At 40.5% G+C, this 15965-nt stretch overlaps 1 protein-coding gene across 1 annotated transcript in view; it reads right to left on the bottom strand.

The window, feature by feature from the left end:
- The window catches only part of TGM3 (transglutaminase 3), a 35387-nt gene that overhangs the window by 9624 nt on the left and 9798 nt on the right, over window positions 1-15965 (bottom strand). The window contains exons 7-8 of the mRNA XM_060078202.1: window positions 2656-2759; window positions 616-861 (exon numbers count right to left, since the gene is read on the bottom strand). Of these exons, the coding sequence (XP_059934185.1) occupies window positions 616-861; window positions 2656-2759 (350 nt within the window). The remainder of the gene's footprint in view (window positions 1-615; window positions 862-2655; window positions 2760-15965) is intronic.

The following is a 15965-nucleotide window of genomic DNA, read 5'->3' as shown; positions in this document are numbered from 1 at the left end:
ACAAATGTAATTCGTGTTACAGGTGGCCTTGTAGCAACTAGGCTTCTAGGTGACTTTAGGGAGACCAGCACTCATGTGGATGCTTAAGATTTCAGGGACTCGGGCATTGTCCTCATGGTGTAAGCCCACCTCATCTGGCTTTTGGGGAGGCCTCTGAAGCAGACAAAGCAGTCCCCACGTCTTGGGGGACTGTCCATTTCCTTTTTCAGAGAATGTTTCCTGCCTGTGTTTCTTAGAGGCTAGGGGAGTGGGCTGACTTAGAGGCCCTTGGGTGGTCTCTCGTGGGGGCCATGTTTCTCCCTGTGATGTTCAATCATGGTGCTGTCATCCCAGTTGTGTAATTGGCAAAGGGACACAGCTGGAGATGAGCTGGACTGGCAGCTGCCTGAGTCCTATGGCAAATTCCCACTGGTACAGAGTCTTTTCATGACGGTTCTGTTCCCTTGGGAAACAGTCTGGGGAGCTGGGCATTAGATGCCAGGGAGCAGTCCTACCATTCATGCAGAATTGGCTGACAATGTGGAAGGAGTATGAGCAATTTTTCCTTCTCCACCTCAGAGCTGTCTTCCCACCGTTAAGCCCTGGGTGGCACAGCCCATTCACACCCCCTCCTACCTTCTGGGTACTTGTAATTGTTGGTGACATCCACGCGAGAGTTTCTGCCCACCGCCTTGGTACTGATAAATTTGCCAACGGTGTAAGGGTCTGAGGAATTCTTCTTCGGCTTGCCGGTCCAGGAATTGCAGATCCACGTAATGCGGTCGGCATTAACCTCGGCAAAGATGAAGGGCATGTCGAAGTCCCAGTCCACATTACCCTCTCGGAGAGCGACGACCGAAGCAGGGCCACACTGGAACACCCCTGGGGGCCAGGGTGCAGAGGTTGGATACATGCCAAACCCAGGCCCATCTGCAACAGTACATCCCATGGCCTGCTCCTCTGGGGGCCACCCATGACCACCCAACTCCCCTGCCTCTACCCCGCCAAACTCCTTCAACCCCAACAGTCTGCCCCCTTCTTTGGGCACTCAGCAAGACATTTAGGGGCTATTGTTATCTTCTGCAATAGTGCTCTGGTGAGACTCCACCTCCACAGAAGACAGCCCGATCCTGTGTTCTGTGGGTGCATAATTTGTGATGACTCACTGCCCTCAGTCTGTTTACTAAAGGGGAAAATCTTGCTGTCTTGTGCTCAGGGCTGCCTCTTTTCTACTCTGCAAATCGTTCTTCCCAAATCACCCCCTTATTCCTGGAAGACTTTTCTGCATACCCAGCCCACAGGGAAGTCATGCTTCTTTGGGCTCCCAAGCCCTGACCATCATCCCTTCTCGAGCACTCAGCATAGTTAGCTCAGACAGATAGGTAGGTAGGTAGATGGATACATAGAGAGATGGACAGATAGATAGATTCATAGATGAATGGATGGATATAGATGTAGATGTAGGTATAGATATACAGATATAGTTTCATTCATGAAGTGCCTAGCTGAAAAAAAGCAAGGTCCAACAGAATAGAAACAAGAGTATTATTCCACTTGTGCTTACAATGTGTGTTTACACACACACATGCTTTTATGAGCCTGAAACAGTGACTTTCAACCTTTTTTTTTTTTAACCATGACCTTTAGAAATAAGTAGATTTTATATCATGGCACATATATGACCCTGAAACAAAAATTCCACAGGACAATTCTTATTCTTAATGACCAATGCACCCTGATATTTTCTTTTCCTTTCCTTTTCCCCACCCCTTTCCATGATATTCTATTTCATTTCTTAAAATGATGGTCACAACCCATTAACTTGATTTTATAGCTGCTAATGGGTTGCAGTGAAAAGGTTGAATAGTGGCCTAGAATATATCTGGAAGGTTACCCTCCTCACACCCAAGTTCCCCAAATCTAACATTCATTGCTTCTGGTAGAGACGCTGCAGTTGGGGAAGAGAGTAAGACTTCATTTTCATTGTAAGTCCTTTTAGAATGATTTGAATTTTTTTTGAACCATGTGCCTATATGACCTTTATGATTTTTTTTTTAAGTTTGAAAGAAACAACTGAAAATGAGGGTAACGGACAAGAATGCTCTGGAGGTCAGGGCAGGGAAGGGGAAAGGTTCCTGGAGAGCCTGAGACCCAAGCTCTGATGGGAGTGTGGCCAGAGGTGGGAGCACAGGAATGGGGCCGGGCCAGCCTGCGTGAAGGAGAGCTCGGCCTGGCAGGGGACACATGTGAAGGTGAGAGAGGTGATGGGGGCCGTGATCACGGAGGTCTGGAACTGAGCCAGGGAATTTGGGTTAAGTCCCAAAGCGATGGGGAACTGGAAGCTTTCTGTGCTGGGAGGGATGGGCTACCAGAGGTGGTGCAGGAGAATCATGGTTGGCAGGGGACGGCTCCTTTCCCTTGCCGCAGGGCATGTGCCAGGGCCTCTGCAGCAGCCATGTGAGTGCAGGTATGGCAGTCATTTTAATAGCAGCCTGAACCAAGAAAATTAGGAGGGAAATCTACTTTCAAAATATTTTTGTTTTAATCCCTCCTTTCCCTCTGGAGGTAGAGAGGATTTGGGTGACCTTGCTGTGCCGCTGTCCACCACTATAAAGAATCGAGAGGTCATGACTTAGAGCCAAACCCAGAGAAGGGGGCCGTCAGAGGGTTGCTTACCTTGGCTCCTTTCCTGGGGGGTGGCGTCCAGAACCTGCCATCCACTGTATGATGGGCCTAGGTCAGTCCGTGTAAACCAGGCTTCATTCCAGACGTGGAAATTCCTGCAGACAGAATCACAGACTACAGAGTTTGGCCAAGGCCACACAACAGAGGAGTGGCAAAACACCACATCTCTGATCTGACAGTGCAGCACCCTGATACTCATCAAGTGAGTTTACTCTGTTCCAGATATTTTGCTAGACCTTGGCAAGCATTGTCGCACTTAAATTCTCACAGCACTGTTAAATGGGTACTATTTTTATGCACATCTCTTAAAAGGGGAAACTGAGGCTCAGAGAAGTCAAGCAGCTAACAATGGCAGAGTCAAAGTTTGGACCCAGGTATGCCTAACTCCAAAATCTAGGTCCTTGACCACCATGTTCTACTGCCTTTCTGAGGAGCAGAACAGATCTAGGTTAGAGCCAGAATCCAGCAAGCAAACCCACACAGCTTTCTCCTATGCATCCTGTTGGGGTACACTACTGTACTTCATGTGGGATGAAAATGAATGGGGCTGCAGCAAGAGTGCCAGGTCTGGCTAAGAGCCACAAAGCCCTTGGGCTGAGGTCCGGATTGACGAATGACATATACCAGTCTTAAAATGTTCTTCATCAGTGGCAGCCCCTTGTCTCCCAATCTATATGTCTCAGTCATTTGTCCCCTCCCTCAGCAGGTATAACCAGTTAGCCGAAGCTATATACATTCTTGATTCTGCCCTCTAGTCTCCCCCTCTCCAATCCCACAGCAACTACATAAACATTGGCTTGGCAGTTTTGGGTCCAACTTAGAAGAAAATGTAAGTAAGTCTGACATAAATTCAAGTTCTATCCAACTTGAAAAAAATTTTGTTATACTCATGAGTTGGAGAAGATAGTTTTAAGCAGAGAACCAACTTCTGAATGATAAATGTGACTAGGTAAAAATATTAAACTCGCATATACCAAATAAACAAAGAAACAAACTATAGTTCTGTTTCCAGCATGGTAATAAGCTCATAATAGACAGTCGTTTCTGCAGAAAACAATAAACTGGGGGAAAAGGATACAAAAGACAGCTGAGAGTAAACAAAGCAGGAGGATTTGGGGAGGGTGCCAAAACTTTTAGGAAGGGGCCAGCATGGGGCAAGTTGTACTTTGGTGCCCTTGCCCCTAAGGACAACTTGCCCCTAAGGACAACTGCTACCTGCAGTTGAGGTAAAGTGCAGGGCGGTAAAAACTCCAACAGACAGCCTACATCTTTCTGACCTGGGGAGATAAGAAACTGAGCCTGGTTTAACCAGGGTTGCTAGAGATTGAAGGGGAAGTCTTAGAAAGGAAAGAATCAGAAAGGGGGACACAGATTTGTATATAAACTCTGCCTAAGCTTCTGGGTGACCTCTGAGCTAGGCATATATGAAGCAAACTACAAGTAGTCCAGCTAAAAATTTTAAAAATGAACTGAAACTTGGGCTGCTGCCCACCATAGGTGAGATAGAATTTGCAGTTTGAGTCTACCTCAGGTAGACTGCTAAGACAAAATGTAGAATCAAGAAGAAGTCAATGTCCAGGATACAATCCAAAATTACTCAACATACAAAGAACCAGAAAAATGTAGCTTGTCCTCAAGGTAAAAGACAATCAACAGGGACTAACCCTTAGATAATCCAGGTGTTGGAATTATTGGATAAAGACTTTAAAGCTGTTATGATAACTATTCTCAGTGTAATAAAGGAAAATATGATCATAACAAATGAAAAGAGGGGGCCTCTTAGCAGCAAAATAGAAAATATAAAAAAAAGAACCAAATGGAAAATTTTAACTAGGAAAAAGACCAATACCTGAAATTAAATAATTCAATGGATGGCTTACTAGCAGAATAGAGAAAACAGAGGGAAGAGTCAGCAAACTTGAAGACAGATCAGTAGAAATTATCCAATTTGAAGAAGAGAGAAAAAAGGGTTGAAAAAAAAATCAATTAAGCAGGGAAAATATATGCAACATGTATACTAGATGGAGATTTACTATAATGAATATTATAAAGTACTTACAAATCAATAAGACACAAAAGACCACCTAGAGGGGTGGGATAGGGAGGGTGGGAGGGAGACGCAAGAGGGAGGAGATATGAGGATATATGTACATGTATAGTTGATTCACTTTGTTATAAAGCAGAAACTAAGACACCATTGTAAAGCAGTTATACTCCAATAAAGATGTTAAAAAAAAGATAAAAAAAGGAAGTCAAACATGCCAATAACCGACAATGAGCAGGCAATTTTCATAAGCAACACAAATGATCACTGAACATATGAAAATAGTTTTAACTTCACCACCATTAAAAGAAAATTAAAATGACAAAGAAATACCATTACAATTATTAGACTGACAAAGATGAAAGCATAGGATGATACACATTGTTGTGTGATACTCATCATTGTGTGGGAAAACAAGCAGTGTTATACACTGCTGGTGGGAGTTTAAATTGGTATGACATTTGTGAAGGGCAATTTGGCAATGAGTTTGAAATACCTTTAAAAATCTATATACTCACTGAGCCAGTAGTTCCACTTCTAGGAATTTCTCCTATAAAAACCCTCACATTAGTGCACATAGATGTACATGGAAAGATGTTCACTGAAGCATTGTTTGTAATAGCAAAAATAATGGAGGAAAAATTTATCAGTAAGGAATTGGTCAGACAAATTGTGGCACAGCCATGCAGGAGAATATTGTGCAGTTGTCCAAAAGAATGAGGAAAATCAATCTAACACTGACATAGAAGATGTCTAACTTATGTGACCAAGTAAGAAAAAAAAATTACAAAATAGTGTGTATATGTATAAGCTTATAAAAATGTATACTAATATGATAAAATTATTTCCATTTAGAAAATTATACATTAAAAAAAGCAGTGAAAGTTAGTCCCCCATAATTCTATTATCTTAGATAACCACAGTTTAAATAATGGTTTAGTGTATATATTGTGCACATGGACAGATTTTGGTGCATATGAACTAAGTTGCACGTTATTTATTTCTGTAATGTTTTCATATTCTATAATGAAAATTACTTATTACTTCTGTAATTCTATAATTACAAAATAAATAGATATTTTAAAATATGTATATTATATAAATACTAATAGCTAATACAGCTGTGTCAACACAGAATATTCTTAAGTTTTCTAACTGTCTTATATATTAACTCATTTAATCTTCACAATGTTCATATAAGATAGGAATAATTATTATCTCCTTTGACAGTTCTAGAAACTGAGGCACAGAGAAGAAGTTAAGTGACTTGTTCAAAGTCTCAAAGTGAGTAAATAGGCAGAGTGGGATTTTAACCCAGACAGAGGGCTGCAGGGTCCATGCTTTTAACTACTAAACTATACTGTCCCTCTAAATTTTAATTTATTGACAAGAAAGATATTAAAAATTATAAAATAGACTATTTAACTTGATTCCATTTGGGTAATTAACACTCAATGCACATAAACAGAATGAAATGTCTGGAAGGATCTATCTCAAAATGTTGTTAGTGTTTTTCTTTGGGTAGCTATATTACTATTACTCTCACTAATTTATTTTTTTTATTGTCTTATAATCAGGAAAAGATTGTTTATGTTTTGCATGTTGTAAAATGAAACCTGCAAGGCTTCCTATGGGGACCAGATTGGGAGTTCTACACTATACACTTGTCAGAAGGAGTTAGAAGTGCACCCTAAGTACTGATGAGGTGCACTGTGACCCTGCTACATCCTTCAGAGAACAAGGGGAGAGCTACAAAGTCAGCTCCAAAACAAGACAGAAGGAATAAGGCCATAAGAGGTAAACAAACAGACAATGATAAATAATACCAACCAATGATATGAGTAGGAAGAACACATACTCTCACTACTGTAAAGAAACATAGGTCAGACTCCCTCTTGCCAGAACACCAGAATCACAACTAGCTGCTGGACAATCATTGACAGGAAGACACTGGAGCTCACCAAAAAACACACCCCACATCCAAAGACAAAGGAGAAGCCACAATGAGGTGGTAGGAGGGGCGCAATCACAGTAATATCAAATCCCATAACTGGTGGGTGGGTGACTCACAGACTGGTGAACACTTATACCACAGAAGTCCACCCACTGGAGTGAAGGTTCTGAGCCCCATGTCAGGCTTCCCAACCTGGGGGTCCAGCAACATGAGGAGGAATTCCTAGAGAATCAGACTTTGAAGCCAAGTAGGAATTGATTGCAGGACTTCAACAGGACTGGGGGAAACAGAGACTCCACTCTTGGAGGGCACACACAAAGTAGTGTGCATATTGGGACCCAGGGGAAGGAGCAGTGACCCCAGGGGAGACTGAACCAGACCTACCTGCTAGTGTTGGAGGGTCCCCAGCAGAGGCGGGGGGTGGCTCTGTTTCACCATGGGGACAAGGACACTGGCAGCAGAAGTTCTGGGAAGAACTCCTTGGCGTGAGCCCTCCCAGAGTCTGTCATTAGCACCAACAAAGAGCCCAGGTAGGCTCCAGTGTTGGGTGGCCTCAGGCCAAACAACCAACAGGGAGGGAACCCAGCCCCACCCATCAACACTCAGGTGGATTAAAGTTTTACTGAGCTCTGCCCACCAGAGCAACAGTCAGCTCTACCCACCACCAGTCCCTCCCATCAAGCCTCTTAGATAGCCTCATCCACCAGAGGGCAGACAGCAGAAGCAAGAACTACAGTCCTGCAGCCTGTGGAACAAAAACCACATTCACAGAAAGATAAACAAGATGAAAAGGCAGAGGGCTATATACCAGATGAAGGAACAAGATAAAACCCCAGAAAAACAACTAAATGAAGTGGAGATAGGCAACCTTCCAGAAAAAGAATTCAGAATAATGATAGTGAAATTGATCCAGGACCTTGAAAAAAGAATGGAGGCAAAGATCGAGAAGATGCAAGAAATGCTTAACAAAGACCTAGAAGAATCAAAAAACAAACAAACAGAAAGGAACAATACAATAACTGAAATGAAAACTACACTAAAAGGAATCAATAGCAGAATAACTGAGGCAGAAGAACGGATAAGTGACCTGCAACACAGAATGGTGGAATTCACTGCTGTGGAAGAGACTAAAGAAAAAAGAATGAAAAGAAATGAAGACAGTCTAAGAGACCTCTGGGACAACATTAAACACAACAACATTCGCATTATAGGGGTCCCAGAAGGAGAAGAGAGAGAGAGAAAGGACCAGAGAAAATATTTGAAGAGACTATATTCGAAAACGTCCCTAACATGGGAAAGGAAATAGCCACCCAAGTCCAGGAAGCTCAGCGAGTACCATACAGGATAAACCCAAGGAGAAACACACCGAGAAACATAGTAATCAGATTGGCAAAAATTAAAGACAAAGAAAAATTATTGAAAGCAAAAAGGGAAAAATGACAGAAAACATACAAGGGAACTCCCATAAGGTTAGCAACTGATTTCTCAGCAGAAACTCTACAAGCCAGAAGGGAGTGGCATGATATACTTAAAGTGATGAAAGGGAAGAACATACAACCAAGATTACTCTACCCGGCAAGGATCTCATTCAGATCCGATGGAGAAATCAAAAGCTTTACAGACAAGCAAAAGCTAAGAGAATTCAGCACCACCAAACCAGCTCTACAACAAATGCTAAAGGAACTTCTCTAAGTGGGAAATACAAGAGAAGAAAACGACCTACAAAAACAAACCCAAAACAATGAAAAACATGGTCATAGGAACATACATATCGATAATTGCCTTAACTGTGAATGGATTAAATGCTCCAACCAAAAGACACAGGCTTGCTGAATGGATACAAACACAAGACCCATATATATGCTGTCTACAAGAGCCCCACTTCAGACCTAAGGACACATACAGACTGAAAGTGAGGGGATGGAAAAAGATATTCCATGCAAAAAGAAATCAAAAGAAAGCTGGAGTAGCTATACTCATATCAGATAAAATAGACTTTAAAATAAAGAATGTTACAAGAGACAAGGAAGGACACTACATAATGATCAAGGGACAAATCCAAGAAGAAGCTATAACAATTATAAATATATATGCACCCAACATAGGAGCACCTCAATACATAAGGCAACTGCTAACGGCTATAAAAGAGGAAATCGACAGTAACACAATAATAGTGGGGGACTTTAACACCACACTTACACCAATGGACGGATCAATGAACATGAAAATAAATAAGGAAACAGAAGCTTTAAATGACACAAGAGACCAGATAGATTTAATTGATATTTATAGGACATTCCATGCCAAAACAGCAGATTACACTTTCTTCTCAAGTGCGCACAAAACATTCTCCAGGATAGATCACATCCTGGGTCACAAATCAAGTCTCACTAAATTTAAGAAAATTGAAATCATATCAAGCACCTTTTTGACCACAACACTATGAGATCAGAAATGAATTACAGGGAAGAAAACGTAAAAAACACAAACACACATGGAGACTAAACAATACGTTACTAAATAACCAAGAGATCACTGAAGAAATCAAAGAGGAAATAAAAAAATACCTAGAGACAAATGACAATGAAAACACAATGATCCAAAACCTATGGAATGCAGCAAAAGCAGTTCTAAGAGGGAAGTTTATAGCTATACAAGCCTACCTCAAGAAACAAGAAAAATCTCAAATAAAGAATCTAACCTTACACCTAAAGGAACCAGAGAAAGAAGAACAAAAACAAAACCCAGAGTTAGCAGAAGGAAAGAAATCATAAAGATCAGAGCAGAAATAAATGAAATAGACACAAAGAAAACAGTAGCAAAGATCAATAAAACTAAAAGCTGGTTCTTTGAGAAGATAAACAAAATTGATAATCCATTAGCCAGACTCATCAAGAAAAAGAGGGAGAGGACTCAAATCAATAAAATTAGAAATGAAAAAGGAGAAGTTACAACACACCTCAGAAATACAACACATCCTAAGAGATTACTACAAGAAACTCTATGCCAATAAAATGGACAACCTGGAAGAAATGGACAAATTCTTAGAAAGGTATAACCTTCCAAGACTGAACCAGGAAGAAACAGAAAATATGAACAGACCAATCACAAGTAACAAAATTGAAACTGTGATTAAAAATCTTCCAACAAACAAAAGTCCAGGACCAGATGGCTTCACAGGTGAATTCTATTAAACATTTTGAGAAGAGCTAACACGCATCCTTCTCAAACTCTTCCAAAAAATTGTGGAGGAAGCAACACTCCCAAACCCATTCTATGAGGCCAGCATCACCCTGATACTAAAACCAGACAAAAATACTACAAAAAAAGAAAATTATAGACCAATATCACCGATGAATATAGATGCAAAAATCCTCAACAAAATACTAGCAAACAGAATCCAACAACACATTAAAAGGATCATACACCACGATCAAATGGGATTTATCTCAGGGATGCAAGGATTCTTCAATATATACATATGAATCAATGTGATACACCATATTAATAAATTGAAGTATAAAACCCATATGATCATCTCATTAGATGCAGAAAAAGCTTTTGACAAAATTCAACACCCATTTATGATAAAAACTCTCCAGAAAGTGGGCATAGAGGGAAACTACCTCAACATAATAAAGGCCGTATATGACAAACCCACAGCAAACATCATTCTCAATGGTGAAAAACTGAAAGCATTTCCTCTAAGATCAGGAACAAGACAAGGATGTCCACTCTCATCACTATTATTCAACATAGTTTTGGAAGTCCTAGCCATGGCACTCAGGGAAGAAAAAGAAATAAAAAGAATACAAATTGGAAAAGAAGAAGTAAAACTGTCACTGTTTGCAGATGACATGATATTATACATAGAGAATCTTAAAAATGCCACCATAGGGGGCTTCCCTGGTGGCGCAGTGGTTGAGAGTCCGCCTGCCGATGCAGGGGATACGGGTTCATGCCCCGGTCCGGGAGGATCCCACATACCGCGGAGCGGCTGGGCCCGTGAGCCATGGCCGCTGAGCCTGCGCGTCCGGAGCGTGTGCTCCGCAACGGGAGAGGCCACAACAGTGAGAGGCCCGCGTACCGCAAAAAAAAAAAAAAAAAAAAAAAAAAAAAAAAAAAAAAAATGCCACCAGAAAACTACTAGAGCTAATCAATGAATTTGGTAAAGTTGCAGGATACAAAATTAATGCACAGATATCTCTTACATTCCTATACACGAAAAATGAAATATCTGAAAGAGAAATTAAAGAAACACTCCCATTTACCATTGCAAAAAAAAGAATAAACTACCTAGGAATAAACCTACCTAGGGAGACAAAAGACCTGTATGCAGAAAACTATAAGACCCTGATGAAAGAAATTAAAGATGATACCAACAGATGGAGAGATATACCATGTTCTTGGATTGGAAGAATCAATATGGTGAGAATGACTATACTACCCAAAGCAATCTACAGATTCAATGTAATCCCTATCAAATTACCAATGGCATTTTTTACGGAACTAGAACAAATCATCTTAAAATTTATATGGAGACACAAAAGACCCCGAGTAGCCAAAGCAGTCTAGAGGGAAAAAAATGGAGCTGGAGGAATCAGACTCCCTCACTTCAGACTATACTACAAAGCTACAGTAATCAAGACAATATAGTACTGGCACAAAAACAGAAACATAGATCAATGGAAGAAGATAGAAAGCCCAGAGATAAACCCACACACCTATGGTCAACTAATCGATGACAAAGGAGACAAGGATATACAATGGAGAAAAGAGAGTCTCTTCAATAAGTGGTGCTGGGAAACCTGGACAGCTACATGTAAAAGAATGAAATTAGAACACTCCCTAACACCATACACAAAAATAAACTCAAAATGGATTTGAGACCTAAATATAAGACTGGATACTATAAAACTCTTAGAGGAAAACATAGGAAGGACACTCTTGGACATAAATCACAGCAAGATCTTTTTTGATCCACCTCCTAGGGTAATGGAAATAAAAACAATAATAAACAAATGGGACCTAATGAACATTCAAAACTTTTGCACAGCAAAGGAAACCATAAACATGACGAAAAGACAACCCTCATAATGGGAGAAAATATTTGCAAACGAATCAACAACGAATCAACAGACAAAGGATTAATCTCCAAAATATATAAACAGCTCATGCAGCTCAATATTAAAAAAACAAACAACCCAATCCAAAAATGGGCAGAAGACCTAGATAGACATTTCTCCAAAGAAGACATACAGATGGCCAAGAAGCACATGAAAAACTGTTCAACATCACTAATTATTAGCGAAATGCAAATCAAAACTACAATGAGGTATCACCTCACACCAGTTAGAATGGGTATCATCAGAAAATCTACAAACAACAAATGCTGGAGAGGGTGTGGAGAAAAGGGAACCCTCTTGCACTGAATGTAAATTGATACAGCCACTATGGAGAACAGTATGGAGGTTCCTTAAAAAACTAAAAATAGAATTACCGTATGATCCAGCAATCCCACTACTGAGCATATACCCAGAGAAAACCATAATTCCAAAAGACACATGCACCCTAATATTCATTGCGGCACTATTTACAATAGCCAGGTCATGGAAGCAACCTAAATGCCCCTCGACAGAAGAATGGATAAAGAAGATGTGGTACATATATACAATGGAATATTTCTCAGCCATAAAAAGGAACGAAATTGAGTCATTTGTTGAGACGTGGATGGACCTAGAGACGGTCATACAGAGTGAAGTAAGTCAGAAAGAGAAAAACAAATATCGTATATTAATGCGTGTATGTTGAACCTAGAAAAATGGTACAGATGAACCGGTTTGCAGGGCAGAAGTTGAGACATAGATGTAGAGAACAAACGTATGGACACCAAGGGGGGAAAACCGTGGTGGGGTGGGGATGGTGGTGTGCTGAATTGGGCGATTGGGATTGACATGTATACACTGATGTGTATAAAATTGATGACTAATAAGAACCTGCAGTATAAAAAAACAAACAAAGAAAGAAAAAAAACACAACTAATACTAAACTTTCTTTGGGTCATTTGTATGGAAATATGTTAACATAAATGTTTCAGACATTGCATGAAATTTCTATAAATCTTATATGTTCTGGTATAATGTTATAAGTCATAATTCTAGTTATTACTTTAAAATGTATATCTCAGAAATAACTAAATTTCCTTGTCAATTGCATTATTATTAACTTTCATCAAATCTTTAACCGTGGTCATTTTTAAGTCTTTTGTCATTTACAGACAGTTCTGGGTGTATTCTGATGCTTTTGCAAAAACGTTCCTATAAAAGGGTTTCATTTTCAAGGAATTCATGGAAAAGACTCAGACAAGTACAGGTTTCTGGTAACTGACTATACTGCTGAACTGAATGAATAAGCATTTTCAGAACTCTAATGGAAAACTGATGAATTCATAAAAGTGCTAACAAAAGATCAAGATGAAAAAAAATTACATGGGGCTGAGTGAACTGATGAGGATGATTATAATTTTGGTGACTTTCAGTTTGAATAAAAAAAATCCCACAAGGACTCAGAGGCAAAAAATATACAAATCAATTTTCACTGCAAAGTAAAGGAGCTGTTACAGTGGAGGATTACTGGACTGAATGTCAATATTATGACATAGTATGAGTGTGTTTCATGTTTGGCAATTGCAATCATTGTTGCTTTTGTTATGGTCATCCATTTACAATGCTTGGTATCAGTTTATTTATCTCTTATAAAAATAAAATACAGTGTGTATGTGTGAAAAAAAAGAATGTTTAGTGCATCATTAGCAGGGGGTGGGGTGGGGGGATGAATTGGGAGATTGAGATTGACATATATACACTAACGTGTATAAAATAGATAACTAATAAGAACCTGCTGTATAAAAAAAATAAATAAAATAAAATTCAAAAAAAAAGAAACATAGGTCATTACAAAATTTCTGGAAGGCTACAGCACTAGATGATTTTAAAATGTACATTCCCTTTAACCCAGAATATACCATTACTAGGAATCTTTCTTATGGGACTAATCACAGACGTGCTCAAGATTTACATATAACAATGCTCGTTACTGTGTTATTTACAGTAGGAAAAAAAGGGGATAGGTAACACAGGGAATAGGAGATAGTTTATAGCAGGAAAAGAGATAATGGTTTAACCATTCAATGGAATATGATACTTTAAAATCTTTTTTTTTGAAGATTATTTAATGACATTGTGAAAATGTTCATAATATCATGTTTAGTCAAAAACACATGATTTAAAACTATGAAGTGGTTGGTTTCCAGGTGTGGTGAAAAGTAGGATGTGTCTATCATATGCTCCATCTTTTACCCATGTCTTTGTAAAATGTATGATCCCAATTCTATAAAAACAACAACTAATAAAGAAAAGATTTGATAGAAAACTATCTTCTTTACATATTTCTGAGATTTCCTATAATTGTGAAAAAAAAAAGTCATCATAAAAATTATCTCCAGGCAGCCCCACAAAATGCCTTTTTGAATGGGTCCTTAAGATCAGTTAAAATTCACCCAGGAGAAAGCAGGAGGAGTGTGGGAAGATGACACTGGAAGGGTGAAAGGAGAAAGAGAGGATGAGGAAACAGGAAGAACACCACGTTTCACATTCATCTCATTCCTGGCAGAGAGCCCTAGATAAGGGCGGGTTGGTTAAGATAGATTGGTAAGTAGCTATGTTTGAATACTTATTTGCAAGGCAGGAATTTAAGACAAAGCAGATAACAAGTTCATCCTGGTCCCTCCATCATTTGAAAGCCAGCATTTTGCTCACAGCTACTTGGGATGTGTGTGTCTTTCAAATGCACCATCAGGTTTGCTTCTGGTTGTGTGCCACAGTCTTTCCCACCTCCCAACCTTGGGCTCTGCTCCTGTCTTGAGTGTTTCAGGAGTAGGAGTTTAGGAAAAGGAGAGACTGAGGCATTTATTTAAAAAGATGCAGATTCCCGCCCCTCCCAGCTCCCTCCACTCAAATCAGTTCTAATGCTACCTTCGAAGTTTATAAACCACCGCCCCTAGAGACAGCAACTGAGTTATGCTTACCTTTGAATTCACGGGGTCAGGAGACCCTCTCTAGAAAGTGACCCAAATCCCTACCCATTCTGCCTATTTGTCCTTCCAAATGCAGTTCAGATACCACCTCCTTCAGAAAATCTTTTCCTAACATACTCAGAGGGTGCCAACCTTACCTCTGTGCTATCTCTGCATCTTGCATGATTCAGTTATTTGACTTCTGCTCAGTAATCACCCAGCTTCTCATGCAGCTAGGAACTCCTCTAGCGAGATTCCTGTATCTCACTTCTCTTGGTGCTCTGTGCCCAGTGCAGGGTCTGGCATGCAGTACTTACATCATGCTCACTGAATTGAATTGTTCTAGATCCTGGACACTCTTGCAGCCTTGGTTTCCTTGCTGTGGGTCTGAGCAAGCTGCTCCAGGTACATTGGGGACTAGCTAAGTATTAGTGGAGGCTGGTGGCCATGGAGAGATGCATTAGGAGCCAGGGCTCGAGTGGGGGGTATGGGTTCTGACAGCTCTTCTCCAGAACTGACCGACTCCACCTCCCTGACCACAGGGCCAGGAAATCTCCATCTGCCTTCCACCTCGGAGCTCTATAAAAGGCTACAAATAGAGTCAAGTCTGTGACTCGAGAAACCAGGGAATCAAGTTGAATGAAATAAGAAAAGGAGCCAGAAATGTCAAGATAAAGATAACCTTGGCTTGGGCTTCCCAGGTGGCGCAGTGGTTGAGAGTCCGCCTGCCGATGCAGGGGACACGGGTTCGTGCCCCGGTCCGGGAAGATCCCACATGCCGCGGAGCGGCTGGGCCCGTGAGCCATGGCCGCTGAGCCTGCACGTCCGGAGCCTGTGCTCCGCAACGGGAGAGGCCACAACAGTGAGAGGCCCGCGTACCGCAAAAAAAAAAAAAAAAAAAAAAGATAACCTTGGCCGAACTGTTCCAAATCATTTGGTTGCAGGTCTCAGAAACTTCCTTTATAGTGGCGTAGAAGGGAACCATATTAAAGAAGCTTCCCCCAGAGTGTCCTGACTCCAACGAAGTGAAAACTCCAGAGCCTTGTGCCTTTTAAGTCCAACCACTGTCATGAGCAGAATGACTTAGAAGAAAATGGACCCCACTGGATGCTGTAATGTGATTCAAAGAAAGATCTAGAAGAAAATTTTGAGGTCCCCGACCTAGCCCTTCATTTTACAGATGGGAAACTACGGTACAGAAAAGTTAAGGAATTTACGTAAAGTTAGAC

Source organism: Mesoplodon densirostris, chromosome 16 (genome assembly GCF_025265405.1).
Source record: "Mesoplodon densirostris isolate mMesDen1 chromosome 16, mMesDen1 primary haplotype, whole genome shotgun sequence".
NCBI classification, from domain to species: Eukaryota; Metazoa; Chordata; class Mammalia; order Artiodactyla; family Ziphiidae; genus Mesoplodon; species Mesoplodon densirostris.
This window is presented reverse-complemented; position numbering and strand designations above follow the sequence as displayed.